The sequence below is a fragment of the Magnolia sinica genome, chromosome 11 (assembly GCF_029962835.1).
Source record: "Magnolia sinica isolate HGM2019 chromosome 11, MsV1, whole genome shotgun sequence".
NCBI classification, from domain to species: domain Eukaryota; kingdom Viridiplantae; phylum Streptophyta; class Magnoliopsida; order Magnoliales; family Magnoliaceae; genus Magnolia; species Magnolia sinica.
This window is the reverse complement of record NC_080583.1, coordinates 8,157,416-8,175,441: the sequence shown is the minus strand read 5'-3', so window position 1 is coordinate 8,175,441 and position 18,026 is coordinate 8,157,416. Positions and strand designations below refer to the sequence as shown.

The following is an 18,026-nucleotide window of genomic DNA, read 5'->3' as shown; positions in this document are numbered from 1 at the left end:
TCTATACAAAAAATTTAAAATAATTTTTTTTTAATAAATAAACTTTTATGATATGAATATATCATTGATATATGCGTGGTACAAATGAAACCTAAAATTTACAGTAAAAGAATGAAAATACTTAGTGATACATCAACGATGTATCACTACACTCGAAATTTTTGATACCACCACTTTAATTAGCATTGTTGAGCTGGCGACACCAATGATATCATCGGTGGTGGAAAACTGGAAATAATAAGCATCCGCTTACTATAGAGGTAGAATTGCGAAAAACGGGGGACAATAGCTGTTACTCTAGATATAAAATAGGATAGCTTTTACTAACCCATTCTATATCAAAATGGTGTATGGTAGCCAACGGAAAGCTCAACCTCATACGTTTCACATTGTGCAACCCCATCTCTTGGTATTTTATGTTTTCATACGGGGGTTGACTCCTACAAAATCCGGTCTAAGAAAAATTAAAAGGATACGTGTTGCAGGGATGGACATGGTGAGGTCAATCACCTTCTTCCTCAAGGATATTACTCTAAATTTATGGAGTTTTCTTGGTTCCTCACAAAGTTTCCTTGAGTCTACAAGAGAAAAAATAGAAATAAATTTTAATAAATTTAAAAATAAATTGATTGTTAATGAAAAACGAAATTATAATCTCTTAAATAATGAGTTCAAGATGGAGTTTTAAACTTAAACTCCAACTTAAACTCTCTAAAAACGTGACTTACTATAAATAGTAAACTTATTATTTATAGACGATCATGATTCCTACCATACATTATGGTTTTCAGCAAAAAATAGTAGGTTTTCAATTTGGCCTAACCATGTTATTTTCCTAATTTATTTTTCTAACCCTTTTCATGTTGGGCATGACTCCTACAACTCAAAGGATCAAAAGTTATGATTGAATTACAACTTATTATTTATACTAAAAATGAAAATAAATTAAACTTTTGATTGTCAATTTGATGGAATCTCGTGAATCCGACTTGGGTAACCCAACATAGTAGGTTGGCTGGCTAAGGTAGCTTCTCCTACCCCAAAATCATATATGATATGTCGAAAGGCTCATTTCAGTTTGCAGGATACAATTGTTTTAAGGTTCTCATGGTCGTAATCACTTATGCCTCCTATCCGACCTTCTCTATTCTATCTTTACCATGAAAGTGTCCGCGACCTGCTTTACATTAGTAGGTGTACTTGTATAGACACGGTACTCATAGTAAAATAATTATTCACTAAAATAAATTTATTTTTCATTATAGTCCCATCCATGATACGCCCATGTGGTGCATTGCCTCCTGACGCAAATTGGCCATTGACAGCTAGGTGGCTATTGACAATGCTCTGTGGTCCCACCATGATGTATGTATCTTATCCATGTCATCCATCCATTTTTTCAGACTATTTTATGTCATGAGACCAAAGATAAATCAGATCCAAATTTCATAAGGACTACATCATAGGAAAGAATGTTGATTGGACACTCACCATTAAAAACCTCACAAAGGCCACGAAAGTTTTGGATTAAGTTGATATTTGTGTTTTCTCTCCATCCAACCTCTTCACAACATCATAGATCTAGATGAAGGGAAAACACAAATATCAAATTGATTCAAAACTTCTGCAATTTTTGAGAAGTTATTAATGGTGGGCATTCAATATCCACTATCTGGTCCACTCGAGCCTTCAATTAGCCTCATTTTTGGGCTCATACCCTAAATTACTACAAAAAAAAATGGATGGATGGTATAGATAAAACCCATGCATCATGATGGACCCCACAGAGCCTTACCTAGTCAAATTATCAACCAAGCGGGCATGAAGCAATCCGCCGCCAGTGTCACATCTTTATTCACGTGCCATCAACTTCTCATTATTACCTTCCTAAAGCCCCCACTAGGGATTGATACCAAGACCTCAAGTGTTGAAACAAGGTATCTCCACTCATTCTACCAGTCAAGCTATGGATCTGGGTGTACACGTATCATATGTTGTCATTCAATCAAACAAGAGGCCACATGTGTTAATGAACAACCTGTATTCGATCAAATGTGCATGATTAAGGTAGCGTTTGGCATGCTAGAGTCATACTCAACTTGAGTTCAACTAAACGCTTACGACCCTAAGTATCAAATCAGTCGTAGAATCAAACCTATGAAAGTTAACCTAATTGTCTAGCCACCAACGTGCAACAATAAGATGATTCAGAATTAAGGGATTAGATCTTCTGAATTGATTCTTTTTACATTGATCCAAGGACTTTTTCTTTATATGATGAAGTTCAGTATAATTAGCAAGGAAATAAAATAACCAAAGAGATAAATACCTGCAATTACTTGTATAGGCAACACAATCGAAGCAGATGGTCAGCAGGATTGGATCAGGGTGTAATATTCCAAATAAGGATTTGATTGATTGAGGATCCGATAATAGTGCATCATTAATATTTACATTAATTCTAGACATATTGTAATTGTGTCGCTAGATAGTAACAATTTAAACTAGAATTAACAACAGAGGTTCTCCACCGGTGCTGGACAAAAGTAGAGAAACTAAAGCTAAAACTAAATTTAAGTCCACGTTGCATTGTGAGAGGTGTGATGGCTTGGTTGGTGCCCTTAGCTCATTTTCGTGTGCTAGTTTATATAAGATTGAAAGCAGGGGTCGTCCCTTTAGATGGGCATAATTGCTTTATATTTTATATTTTTTAAACATAAGCCATCCATGCCAGGAACGTGATTGATGGATGGACCTCATTAATTGATATGTCGCCCTGCCATATGTACCTAGAGAGATGGATCTATCAATTGGGATTTCTCATCCCTACAGTACCATTTGTATACTTCCCAATCTGCTGAAGAATTGCATGATTTAAATGGGTGTTGTATTTGGATGGTCCAAAGTCTCCCTACTTAATTAGTGTCTTTGTGCTGGGCCCACCTTAATGTATGTGGTGTATATCCACACCGTCAATCAGTTTTTTTCAGCTAATTTTAGAGTACGGTCTAAGAATTGAATAGATCCAAATCACTATGGGACCACACCACAGGAAGAGTGGTTATAGAATGCCCACCATTGAAAACTTCTTAGGATCTACTAAAAATCTTTATTTAGGTTTTAACCTGTCGATGCAGGACCAAGGGAAACTACAAATATTTGCTAGGCCCGAAACTTTTGTGGTCTTCAAGAGAAGTTTTTAATGATGGAAATTCAAATCCTACTGTGTGGTCCATTTGAGATTTAGATCTGTTTCATTTTTGGGACCATGCCCTAAAATGAGCTGGAAAAATTGATGGACGGCTTGGATATAAGACACATACATCAAGGTGGGCCTCATGGTTAGGGCAACACTCACTAACATGTTACTCAGTAAAACTAATCCGCTCCCATCTCTCCCCCCTAGCTAGATGTGGGCATCAGACCGAGTCGGATCGGATTAGGGCTAACCCGATCATATCCGAAATCTAACTAGGCTGACCCAAATCCGTTCCGATCCGGGACCGAGTCCAGAACGTATGACTCAATCCGACTAGAGCTAGGCAAAAGAGACCCGATCCGGTAGATCCGACCCGATCAGACCTGATCTGACCCGATCAGAACGGAACCGACGGTCTGGATCGGTGCTGATCGGGTAGCTCCATTCAGATCCGAAATCTTTCGGGTCGACTTCGAATTGCCCCTGATTCGACCCGACCCGACCCGAAAACCCAATCCGAATGGATCCGGACAGATCCGAACCTACCCGATCTGGAGTAGCTCTTATTAATACTTCTACTTTTCCCTGTGGTATGGTCCGCTTAAACTTTGAATATGCATTGATTTTGGGTTCAACGACTAAAATGATTTCCAAAAACGAATGGACGGTGTGGATAAACCACATGTATTCAAGGTGGGCCCCAACAATACTTACCGTGTACAGTAAGAAAGTGTTTGCTGGTGTACCGCACACAGCTATGTACAGCTAGCTATTGACGCGACGACTCGTTGGAAAGTGAAACGAATTCGCTACTCCCCTGCCACCAGCCAATGGCTGGCAGTCGATGCCCTGTGGGCCCCACTATGATGTATTTGTTTCATCAATGTCGTTCAATTATTTTTCTAGATCATTATATGGTATTACACAAAAAATGAGGTATATCCCAACCTCAAGTGGACCACATTATAGGAAACAGTGTTGATTGTACGTCAACCATTAAAAAAAATTTGGTGCCCATAAAAGTATTGGATCAAGCTGATCTTTGGTTTTTCCCTTCAACTGGGTCTTTATGACCTAATCAATAGATTGGATGTCAAATAAACAGTACAGTGGGCTTTAGTATGATTTAAATGATGGATATCCAATCACTATTGCTTTCCTATGGTGTGGTCCACCTGAGATTAATCTCCCTATGATAATTTAGTTAAAGCCCTAAAATCATCTTTAAAAATGGGTGCACGGAAGGGATGAGATACATACATCATGATAGGGCCCACAGATCACCGACCACTGGCCACGGTGCCGGTGTCAGGGGGAGTAGCCAATCCGTCCCGTCTTCAGTGCGCTAGCACTCCTCGAGCTGCGAGTTGTACGAATGGTTCAAAGGTGATCAAAGTTATATGGCCCTACAGTGATGTATTTATTATATCTACACCGTTGATACATATTTAGAGATCATTTTAGAGCATTATCCAAAAAATGGATCATATCCAAAGATCATCTGGACCACGCCACAAATAGCAACAAATAACGATTTTCAGTATGGTCCCACTACTTTTTCCACTGTGGTCCACTTGATAGTCAGATTTATCTTATTTTTTGTCTCAAGCCTTAACACTAGCTCGCCAAATGGATGGACGGTTTGGATATAACATATATTCCATGACCAGACCTACATAACTAAAGACATGTTTTCGTGGGCAACAAGTTGCCGTAGCTGTCGTGCAAAGCACGTTCGCCGCTGCAAAGCCTCGTGCTCCGAGATGTACGAACGGGTCAAATGATATCAATCTCATATGGGCCCCACAATGATGTATTTATTATATCCATACCGTTTATCCATTTTGCATGATCATTTTAAATCATTTGAAGAAAAAAATAAAACATATCTAAAGCTAAAATGACCACACCGAAAATAACAACGGGATAATGATTTTCACCGTTTTTAACCATTCGAATCACACCCAACCCGATCCGACTCGGTTTCTCTGAACGAGTCGGACGCGGTTCGGGTCACACCAACCGTGTGTTGGGTCGGATTGAGTCATATGTTCTGGACTCGGTCCCGGATCGGAACGGATTCGGGTCAGCCTAGTTAGATTTCGGATATGATCGGGTTAGCCCTAATCCGATCCGACTCGGTCCGATGCCCACCTCTAAATCCGACCCAACAGACGGTTGGTGTGACCCGAACCGCGTCCGAATCGTTCAGAGAAACCGAGTCGGATCGGGTTGGGTGTGATTCGAATGGGTAGAAACGGTGAAAATCATTATCCCGTTGTTATTTTCGGTGTAGTCATTTTAGCTTTAGATATGTTTTATTTTATTCTCCAAATGATTTAAAATGATCATGCAAAATGGATAAACGGTATGGATATAATAAATACATCATTGTGGGGCCCATATGAGATTGATATCATTTGACTCGTTCGTAAATCTCGGAGCACGAGGCTCTGCAGCGGCGAACGTGCTTTGCACGACAGCTGTGGCAACTTGTTGCCCACGAAAACATGTCTTTAGTTATGTAGGTCTGGTCATGGAATATGTGTTATATCCAAACCGTCCATCCATTTGGCGAGCTAGTGTTAAGGCTTGAGACAAAAAATAAGATAAATCCGACTATCAAGTGGACCACACTGGAAAAAGTAGTGGGACCATACTAAAAATCATTATTTGTTGCTATTTGTGGTGTGGTCCAGATGATCTTTGGATATGATCCATTTTTTGGATAATGCTCTAAAATGATCTCTAAATATGTATCAACGGTGTAGATATAATAAATACATCACTGTAGGGCCATATAACTTTGATCACCTTTGAACCGTTCGTACAACTCGCAGCTCGAGGAGTGCCAGTGCACTGAAGACGGGACGGATTGGCTACTCCCCCTGACACCGGCACCGTGGCCAGTGGTTGGTGATCTGTGGACCCTATCATGATGTATGTATCTCATCCCTTCTGTTCACCCATTTTTAAAGATGATTTTAGGGCTTTAACTAAATTATCATAGGGAGATTAATCTCAGGTGGACCACACCACAGGAAAACAATAGTGATTGGATATCCATCATTTAAATCATACTAAGGCCCACTGTACTGTTTATTTGATATTCCAATCTGTTGATTAGGTCATAAAGACCCAGTTGAAGGGAAAAACCAAAGATTAGCTTGATCCAATACTTTTATGGGCACCAAATTTTTTTTAATGGTTGACGTACAATCAACACTGTTTCCTATAATGTGGTCCACTTGAGATTGGGATATACCTCATTTTTTGTGTAAGACTATATAATAATCTAGAAAAATAATTGAACGGCATTGATGAAACAAATACATCATAGTGGGGCCCACAGGGCATCGACTGCCAGCCATTGGCTGGTGGCAGGGGAGTAGCGAATTTGCTTCACTTTCCAACGAGTCGTCTTGGTACGACACGTGTCAATAGCTAGCTGTACATAGCTGTGTGCGGTACACCAGCAAACACTTTCTTACTGTACACGGTAAGTATTGTTGGGGCCCACCTTGAATACATGTGGTGTATCCACGCCGTCCATTCGTTTTTGGAAATCATTTTAGTCGTTGAACCCAAAATCGATGCATATTCAAAGCTTAAGCGGACCATACCATAGGGAAAAGTAGAAGTATTAATAAGAGCTACTCCGGATCGGTTAGGTTTCCGGATCCATTCGGATCGGGTTTTCGGGTCGGGTCGGGTCGAATCAGGGGCAATTCGAAGTCGACCCGAAAGATTTCGGATCTGAATGGAGCTACCCGATCAACACCGATCCAGACCGTCGGTTCGGTTCTGATCGGGTCGGATCGGGTCTGATCGGGTCGGATCCACCGGATCGGGTCTCTTTTGCCCAGCTCTACCCCTAGCAACTTTTGTTCTGTACTGTCACTTTAAAGGACACTAATCAGATGGATAGGATCATCTGATTGACATGCATTCCTACTCATTTTCCATCCACAGTATGGCATACAAGATGAGCGGTCCTCACCGATAATAACCCAATCTGCACCGTTGAATCACCGCTGATCATGAAAGAAGCCGAGTAGTTTTGCACCTCAAGAAGGATCTGGGCCCCACTCATCACCGCCATTAGATGTCAGATCGGCACCCTCGAGAGAGGAAGATCGAACTATGACTTGATGAATGGCCCACCCAAGTAGCTCGGTACCTTAAAAGTGGGGTATGGGCCCACACGTCACCACCATCAAATGTAGATCCACGATCAACAACGGTTGAGCAGCCCAGGCGGAAGTTTTAACCCTCGATCAGGACGTCAGGTACTTTGATCGAATCCTGGCCACACGACATGGGCCCCTATCATCAACGCCATCAGATGTTGGATTAGCACTCATGAGAGAGGAAGAATGGAAGGTGAGTAGACGAGAGGCCCACCCAAGTAGCTGTGTACCTCAAGTGAGGTGTGGGCCCCAATGACACATCCATCAAATGTAGATCCACAGATCAACGAATAGTAGATCAGCCCACCTGGCAGTTCCGTGCCCAGAAATTTTGATCAAATCCTGGCCATACGCCCTTTCTTTTTGGGTATCTTCTTGGAAGAGCACAAAGGCAATTTGGTAATCAGGATGCTTAATGAGTTCCGGGCCCACTTCACCTTTTAGAATCTTCTGGAAAAGCGCAGGGGCAGTCGTGGGAAAAAAAAGAAATTTTACGTTAGGGTACTTTGTCTAAAAAATGATTTCAATAAGCTACACCATTAATTCTGATAATTATCATCCAAGTTAGAATTTCCTAGAGGAAGGTGGGTGGGTGGGTGGGTGGGTTCCATGTCATGTTTATATGAAATTCACTCAAACCACTATACTAGTCACCTTATATTAGGCCTACTATTAAAAAATTAGCTTCATTTATGATTAAGGTGGATTAGAAAATTAGAAATAGCATATGGGGCAATGCCCACCTTCCACACTATTTTACTTAGTATAGCCCAACTAAATTTTGGATAGGTCTGAATGATGGTCTTGAGGCATAAATTTTGGTTTGGAATCTAAAAAATCAGACCTATTTATTATTTAGGTGGGCTACACCAAAGAAAACAATGTGAAGGGGGAGAATTGTCATGTACACTGTTTCTAATCATATAATTCATCCGAATATTGGATGAGACTGATATCCAAGGCATACGCCTAACAAGGGGTGACACATTGTGGTCATGGTGAATTTCATATAAACAGATAAAACTTAAATGATTTAGTAATTAATGGCTTCATAATTTGTAAAATTCTCAAAAATATGGAAATGAGATTTTGATCGTACTAGCACTTTAGTGTGGTCAAATTTTTGAAAAGTAAGGGATGTTTCAAATATTTTTAAACTAGTCATTTAACAAGTTTTGAAAATATTTTTGAATTAAATTGCCTCTATCCTTAAATCAACAACTGTACGAATTTTGAGTGGAGGAAGAGATTACGTAGTATCCAATTCCGAGGAATTGATGTCAACGATATTGGTTATTAGGCCTATTGGAACGTATATCCAATCCGTTCATTTTCTTTGTAGCTCTCTTATTTATATGAAAATATGCTAACTTCTTGTTGACATGATCTTTATGTCTCCCACAAAACCTGATAACTTTTAACGGTGTTCGTTCGATACAAACTATTTTCTTGTGAGGTAGTCAATGTGACTGATAGATGTTAATTATGATTCTAATTATGACCTTCCATGAAACTCCGAAGTTAATGGATGAAGTAGATTCCACATATATGCGATGGTGGACCTCACAGACGGTATATGAACGCCCTTAGAAGTTCTCATATGATGTAGCTTATTTAAGAAATTTTCGACAGTAAGAGTTCAATCACCATTGCTTCTTGTGGTGTAATCCATTCAAGCCTTTGGTCCGCCTTTTTCTGGGCCTTATGCTCTAAATTATTCTATTAAGATAAATAGACGGCAAGGAGGGTCAAGATTGTCATGTGTTGACAATTAAGGTTGTCATACATTAAGGGTCGAGGTTGTCATGTGTTGAGGGTCGAAGTTGTCATGCATTAAGGATTGAGGTTATCATGTATTAGGAGCTGAGATTGTCATGCATATATTCATTATCAAAATTGAGTAAAGGCTACGGATTAGATTCATAACAAAAGAATGTTTTAGTCCGTAACTATTATTTTTAAAAGGTCAAGGTTGATAAAATGATACGGATTAGATCCGTAGCGAAAGAGTATTTTACTCTGTAGCCATTGCTTTTAAAAGGTCGATGTTTTTATGTGTTAAGGGTATAGGTTACTGTGTGTCAACCTCGTCCCTTTACACATGACAACCCATGCCTTTGATACGTGACAAGCCATACCTTGGACACATAACAATTATGACACAAGCCTTTAACATATGATAACTTAGACTTTTAACACATGACAACCATGACCCAAACCTTTAACACATGATAACTTAGACTCTTAACACATAATAATTTAGATTTAAATCTTTAATACATTGACAACTTAAACCTTTAACATATATAACCCAGACCCTTAACACATGACAATCACTTCTCCCACAATAACAACAACTACGGGCATTCTTCTCTATCCACAATCAAAAGTGTCTTTTATCTCCAAAAAAATATTATTCTATAAAAAATAAAATAAAAAAATTATTTAAAATATTTTTCCAGGTATAAGTGACTTATATATCTACTAAATGCAGTCATTTGAGTAAAAATATCACTTTTGTGGGGCTTTAAAAATTGTTAGCGTTATCTTAGAAGTAGATGTCATTAAACATTAGCTTAAAAAAACATACCAAAGGGTTGATGTTGGCTACCGTCAGGCATATTTGGAAAAGGAAGAAAAAGGTGAAGGAAGCAACAAAGAAAATAGTAAAAAAAAAAAAAAAAAAACGATAAAAAGCTCCCTCAAGTTACCAAAAGTTCCGAAGCAAGGGTATTTACTATCACTATTTCTCAAAAACACAATCAAAAGGCTAATTAAAGAATATGTTCACGAGACCGAATTTTCGTGGGCATTTCGCAATACCACGGTACTAGTGCGGTCAAATTCCCAGTCTTTCGATCCCTCTGTAGGAGTCATCTCCTTTCCTTCTTACAGGTACTTGGGTTCATTTCCAGCATCTTTTGCTTCGATACATCGTGGGAGAATCACGTTTCCAGAGGCAGGGATACAGGCCAGAATCGCCAGTTTCGAGAAGCCGGTGGGCTCTAGACGGTTGCGCCGAGGGGGCGGTCGATATGGTGAATTCGGACCAGGATCAATCGGGCACGGCCCACTCTCTGGGGAAAAAAGTTCTTGTAAATTCCCACTCTCTCCTTTCCTCTATATAAAAATGTCCGTTTCCCTTCGTTCTTACAGGTTCTTGCATACATTTCCAGTGTCTTTTGTTTCAGTACGTCGCGGAGAAGGGTATTTCCTACTTTCAAACGGAGAATCAGGCTTCCGGAGGCAGAGCTACAGGCTCTAGAGGGAGGGTGAGACAACAATCGGAAAACCCACATCAGAATCGTAATTTCCGGCAGAATTCAGGCCAGAACCGCCAGCATCGAGAAGCCGGTGGGCCCCAGTCGGGCGGGCAGAGGGCGGTGACCCATGTGAAGAAATCCGGCCGGGGTGGATCGTTCCGTGATCCGGCCACGCCCCACTCGCCGGCGCCTAGAGGGAATGGCGGCGATGGCGGGAGAGGCTCTGGTGGCCGGGGAGGCGGCGGGAGAGTTGGGGCCCACCACGTGGCTCGCCAACCGGCTGCGACGACCGCCGCACTCGGTGAGCATTTCTTTCGGACGTGGATTCGATACCACTCTGCCTGTACGGACTCCGCACAGGCTTAGTCCCTCAAGGGCCACCATGATGTATAGGTTTATCCATACCGTCCATCCATTTTTCCATATCATTTTAATTATTTTAGTATATAAACCAAGAAATGAAGCAGATCTAACACTTAAGTAGACCACACCACAGGAAATGGCACCCACCGTTGAAACCTTCCTAAGGCCCACCGTAATGTTTATCTGCCATACAACATGATCATAAGGTCAAATAGGCCTAAATGAAAATGATTTTTTTTAAAAAAAAAAAAAAACAAATATCTGCTATATCTAAAATTTCTATGGCCCCCAAAAAGTCATCAACGGTAGGTGTTTAATCCCTACTGTATGGTCCACTTGAGCCTTGGATCTGCTTCAATTTTATGGTAGATCTGCTATACCCTAAAATGATATATAGGATAATATGGCAAAATGGATGGACGGTGTTGATAAACCTGTACATCACGGTGGGCACATGTGGGTTATTACCCCATCCACCCTGCGTTTGTTGCTCTTCTTCTCCTTATTTATTTATTTATTTATTTATTTATTTATTTATTTATTTACGATGATCTTGATTACTGTGTTGGTCTGTGCTTGACTATAGCTTGACTAGATTTGACTTTGGTTTGTTGACTGAAGATCATGTGCCAAGGTTGGCACATGTGTGAAATTCAGCTGCTCATCAGGTGTGTCTGCCATGAGCATGCCCTGGCCTAAAGGGAGCGGATTAGGTGAGGCCCACCTTGATGTATCTATTTTATATCCAGGCCAGCCAGCTGTTTTAGCCGCAAATTAAGTAGATCCAAATCTCATGTGGACCACACCACATGAAACAGTGGTGATTGACTGCTCATTTTAAAAACTTCTTAAGGCACACTTTAATACCCAAGGTGATGTTTATTTTCCATCTATGCAACCTATTGGTAAGGTCATACAGGCTTAGATGAGGAAAAAAACGAAGAAGCAAATATCAACTTGATTTAAAACTTTTGTGGCCTCAAAAAAGTTTCCAGTGGGTCGATCACGGTTGTTTCATGCAGTGTGGTTCAATTGAGATTTGGTTCTGCTTACTTTTTGGGTTCATGCCCTAAAATGATGTGAAAAAGCAGATGGATGGCGTGGATATACAATGGATATATCAATGTGGGCTGCACAGCGTTGGGTGAGGCTGGGGCTACACCTAATCTGCTTCCTGGCCTAAAACCCAGCCTGGCCAGATCATTATGTGGGTCTCACCATCAGGATTCCCTGACCCAAAACTCAGGCTGGCCTGATCATCAAGTGGGGTGCATTGTGAGGATGTAGGCCTGCCCTGCTCAAACACATGATGGCCTAGTAATCAAGTGGGCCCCAGGATACTCTGGCATGAAACTCAGTTTGGGTTGGGGTCAGTTTCAGATTCATTAGTGACCTCTCTAGTACCATGTTAGTATTAGTTGGTGCTGGAAAAGCTCTATTGGCCCACCATGATGTATATGTTCTGTCTACTTTTCTAGCTCATTTTAGGGCACAAGTCCCAAAATGATCCGGATCCAAATTTCAAGTTGACCACACCATAGGAGCACTCGCGCGGTAGCGTGATTTCATCACCTATGGGTACTTGAACCCCAGAGCTCATGTTGAAACTCCTAAGAGTCTACCACCGAGTCAGGGATAAGGACCCGTCATCCATGTTTATTTGACTTAATCAATAGATTGGATGGAAGAAAAACATTACTGTAGGCTCAGGTCGTTTTGAATGGTGGGCGTTCAATCACCAAGGTTTCCTAAGAGGCGTTTCACTTGAGATTTAGATGATCTGCTTCGTTTCTGGGTTCATGTACTAAAATGAGTCGGTAAAAGGGACAGACAGAATGGATAAAACACACATTGTGGTAGGGCCCACAACACTGACCAATACTTGAGGGGTCACTAACGAGTCCGAGTCCGTTGGGTCTAGGTCTGGGGTTGGGTTCAAAAACACTGATTTGAAATTGGTTCGGGCTGGCATTGAGCACATTCAGGTCAGGTTTGGAATGATCTCATGTATTTGAGTCATATTGGTTGGGTCTGACCATCCACGTGCATGGGTAGCCCAAAAGCGGCACTAGATGCATTTCTTCCCATAGGACCCGAGAGAGGCTGGCAAGACCATCGCTCTGAGAACAGTTGTCAACATCATAACCATCTGTCTTGAGTGTGATTTTTATCTATGCAGCCACAACAGGATCCTCAGGACAAGCAAGCCGACCCACTAACAATTCCTGTTCGATTATCCTCAAAGGATCATCTGCAAATGCTATACATGTTTCTGGTGCAACAACCCAATGTCGCTCGTTGAATCAGTGCTCTGTGCATATCTCGTGGCCGATGTGTAATGCTTCTTAATTTAGGATGAGTACCTTGCTTACACCGTTATTTTAATTATGATTTTCATGCACTTACACTTAAAAGACTTAGTTAAATGTTATTTCCTCCATTTACTTTTAGGAATGTTTAGTTAATTAAGTGGTCAAGGCTTTGAGAGAGCACTCTAGAATTATTATTATCATTTTTACAAAAATTCCATTTGGAATTCAAATTTAAAAACTCAAAAAAAAATAATAATAATAATAATAATAATAATTTAATTTTGAAAATCAAAAGAGAGAAATTCTCTCCCTCTTTATCCCTCTAAGAGAGCTCATGCCTCCACCCTTGGCTCTTTAGCTCTATAATATAACTGAAATTGGAAGTGAGTGTCCTATACATATGATTTTGTGTATTTTTATTAAAATTTTATTTAATTGCTTGTTAAAATTTTATTTAATTGCTTGTTTATGTTAGGCGCCATTCATCTTTTTATAGATTCTTTAAATCTATCATCCAATCATCCATTTTAATATAGTGGATTATTGGATTGTAGCCATAAACAATCAAACTCTTTGATGGCCCACTTTGGACGTCCCCTAGATCAATTAGGACCTCTAATGGATGATGTAGATGGTTAAAAACCTTCCTTACATGCTGATCTTTGCATCTGGCCATTCATTTTAACATATGCAAGAATGTACTTCTGTATACTTCAATTTCTTTCAAATTCAACCCTTCATCATGCATAGTTTTTGTGTAATCCTGTTTATCTATACTTTGTATTTGGATGTCTGAGCTTTGATCCTTCATTTTAGTGTAGCTTAATGATTATTTTTTATCTTAAGATTTGTATATATAGTGTGCACAATTTCACCATTGATTACACCCAAATTGTGCACTTATTGACACCGTTGATGATATCTCTTGATCATGTAAATTGGGGCCGTGATTATAATAATTTGGACACCCAATTTAATTAGATTTAGGGCTCTGATCATGCACTTAATTACTCCAGAGTCCAGAAAATCAGCCCTTTTAAATTTATTAATTGGCAAATTTGTGTATTATTATCATTATTATTATTATTATTATTATTATTTATCATCTGATCTAAATTACATCTACATTGTTAAAATTTTCAATCTGGACCGTTAGATCGCATAGTTTGGACACCCAATCGGATCTGATGGAGAGCCATGGCTGGTACACTCAAAAGTTCCAGTAATCATCCACTTTTAGGACCATTTGATCAGACTTTTACAAAAATTCAATCTAGTGGACATTCAGGTGTGTAAACGGCACACATTGGAGATCTATTTCGGACAGCAAGATTAAGATCTGATTAGATCCTTTTGATGTATGTTTCTAATTATTATTAGAATCATTCTTACAGTACTCTATGGTTAGTCCATTAACCTAGACAAGTCAGGTGTACACGATTATCCAAATGGATAGACTACATTGTATACTTAATCTAGTATGTGATTGGATCAAATCAAGGGTCCAGATTAAACTGATGGATGGACCATTCTTGCTGACTTAGTGAACCCTCAAATATATACTTAAGGGACACTTAAATTATCCATTGAAAACATCTTAATTGGGTGCACCAAAACAGCCCAGATGGTAAAGACTAATCCAGTCGCACGTCGGAATTGAGTTAGTTAATGGACCAGGTGTATGTATTTTATGGACCATTGTATTCATGGTTTGAACCTTGAAAAGCCCATGAAATCAACATATTATTGGACTCTGCATTACTAAGTACTTGGGCTATTACTTTATGTATCTTTGAACCATTAGATTAGATGGACTCTTAAATCGGGCCATTATATTGATCTATTGCTAGATTTTGTTCGCACACTAAACTATTTATGTTTTATTATGTTTGGCCATAGAATTGGCTAAGTTATGAATGTAAGAGGATCTCTAAAATTGGTTAAGTACTAGTGTGACATTTTAGCATGTATATAAATGTTATTCATGATAAGTAGTGTATCATTAGAGGATTGGATGTGCATTAGGATAGCTTAGAAATGATGATATTTGATCATGATTTAATGAAAGTCATGCATCATGGATAGTATAGTGTTGATCGTGATTTAATGGAAGTCATGTATCATGGATAGCAGTGTTGATCATGATTTTAATGGAAGTCATGCTTTATGGATACTTTGACATTGGATGATGATTTTTTAGAGAAATCATGCATCATGGATATATAGACTTGGAATATTATCATGGAGTTATGCATCATGGACCTACGAATCTACTAGAATAGTAGATGGAAAAATAGGTGAGTGATCCAGATCCTTAGGTTGAAAGTCTAAGAAACTAGCATGTGCGGTGCTCAAGTCGCTTGATGAGAGTCCCTAAAATCTAAATTGGTACCATTTGGAGCCTCAATTGTCTTGAGGAGTGGATGAGCATGTCAGGATTGCAATAGGTGCACACTAATTCTGGGTGCAAAAGAGGTCTGATCTTACCTACCGTCTGTCAGAATTATGATAATAAGATTAGGTGTGACCAGCCTGCATCATGGACCTATGAATCTACCATAATACTAGGTAGAAAAATAGGTGAGTGATCGAGAACCTTAGCTTGAAAGTCCGAGAAGGTAGCATGTGGGGTTAAGAGGTCTATTGGGTGAGTCTCTAAAGTCTAAATTGGAACCATTTGGAGCCTCCATCATCTTAGGGAGTGGATGAGCATGTCAGGATTGCAATATGTGCCTACTAATTTTGGATGAGGAAGAGGTCTGATCTTTCCTACTGTATGTCGAATTATGATAAAGGATCAGGTGTGACCAGCCTAATGCATGTCTGGATTTCGAGGAATGAGTTAAGTTTAACCAGCCTACTGTATGTCAGGATTATGATAAATAGGTTAAGGTGGATGAGCATGTTAGGAATGCAAAATGTCACCCTAGTGTTCAAGATGACCAACTGTACTGAGTTGTGTGGACATTACCCTATGCATCATGTGCATCATTCTTACATCATATAAATTCATACCATTCATTCTGATATTATCTGATTATTTTGAATTTCTTAGTTTTTTAAAACTCATGTATTAGATTATTCAATGGGTTTCATAGCTTACCCTGTTTGGATTTTTTACATTTCAGGACAAGGACACTGTTAGATGCGGCTCTATGACTAGAGATATGCTAGATTTCCTTTTTCGTTTATTTGATATTTATGTTTTATGAGTGAAAAGAGTTTTATGGATGATGTATTTGAAATATTTTATTTGGTTGTGGTCTGGATGATTAATAATATTAATAGATGAAGTTTATTTTATTTAATTGTATGGGATGAATGTTTCACATAGACTGTAGTCTTAGGTACACTCATGCCCTCGAGTATAGCATTAGAGTCATGTGGACTCGAGTGTTAGATTTTGAGGCGTGACAATTTGGTATTAGAGCTTATGTTTAAGATTGCAGGTGGACCTAAGGTTAAACATTGAACAAGACTTATGAACTTTCCTTAGTTTAAGCTAAATGTAGAACCATGTATTTTGCGCCTTGAACCTTTCAATTATTCATTGTAGATAATGGCAGGATCCAACACAAGAAGAAAAGCCATAACATCCCCATTTGCTTCAGGAGTTGCAGAGGAAAATTAGATCTTAGATGGAGTCGTCCGTGCACTTTCAAATGTGACAATGATCTTAGAACAACAGGCACATAGTAATATTGTGGGGCTGCAACTGTGGAATAGGATAGGGTAGAAAGCCTGGTCAAAGAATTTAAGAGACTGAATCCACCAACCTTAAGGAGCCTGCTGGATCCAATGGAGGCAAAAAAGTAGAGCAGAAAGTTACCTTCGCCGTTTTTGTGTTAAAATGAGAAGTGGACTATTGCTGTCAGATGACGGGCAAAACACTTGAACGAGGGACAACGTGGACATGAGAGAGATTCTGTGAGCGATTTTATGAGGAGTTGTCATACTCCAAAATTCGTGGGCTAGTCAGACCTTAATCCCGCATCCCAAAACAAGACTTATAATTTAACAAACTCCTAACTATAATCGTACATAAACAACCACAATTCCATAATTTTAATAAAATACTAAATGTCATTACAACGATCTAAACTCTCATTTACACTTCCATATTACAAACGATACAAACTTAGGGCCCATTTGGCCGGGCGGATTGAATGGTATTGAATGGAATTAGGGTGGATAGCACATGTTTTAAGGTAATGATGGTAGCGTCAGTGGATTGGTTCCAATCCCATGGTATTCTGAGATCCCATGGCGAAAAATGTGGCATGTTTGGGAAGCATGCCGTATCCAGGGATGCCAAGGAATCCATCGCATCTGTCATTCTCACCAAAGGTATGTGGAAAGCCTCCGACCACGAGAACTGCCTCCGACTCGTCGTCGGTGGTGTCCCCCACTGGTAACAGTCCGCCGAGAAATCTAGCACCTTCTCCGTCGCCTTCTTCTTGAAGGGCTGTAGGAAAAAATTATTCTGCTCGCGTCGGATCTTCTCCAGAATCTCTCGCGAAATACCGTGGTTCTTCAGTTGGAAGATGCCCCACTCGGTTGAAGCGTCTACTATCTGCTACTTACCCGCTTCCTTCTCTCCTTCCGACAGGCTTAGACGGCTGAGATTGATTAGTGGAAGGTCAGACCCGTCCCCTACAACGAACCTTTTGCTGTTGTCGTTCCTCTTCTTCGTTTGGTT

The 18,026-nt window shown here is 39.8% G+C and overlaps 1 protein-coding gene across 2 annotated transcripts; it reads left to right on the top strand.

Annotated features, from left to right (window-relative positions):
- The first annotated feature begins 10,141 nt into the window (after window positions 1-10,141).
- Window positions 10,142-16,630, top strand: LOC131218734 (DEAD-box ATP-dependent RNA helicase 52A-like). Of its 2 annotated transcripts, XM_058213487.1 has the most exons (4): window positions 10,147-10,484; window positions 10,566-10,953; window positions 13,195-13,350; window positions 16,456-16,630. In XM_058213487.1, coding segments are annotated over exons 1-4 (606 nt in total). In that variant the 5' UTR covers window positions 10,147-10,424; the 3' UTR covers window positions 16,458-16,630. The 2 variants fall into 2 exon arrangements, with proteins under 2 accessions (XP_058069471.1, XP_058069470.1); XM_058213488.1 differs by lacking the exon at window positions 13,195-13,350 and having other exon boundaries at window positions 10,142-10,484.
- Window positions 16,631-18,026: the final 1,396 nt, after the last annotated feature.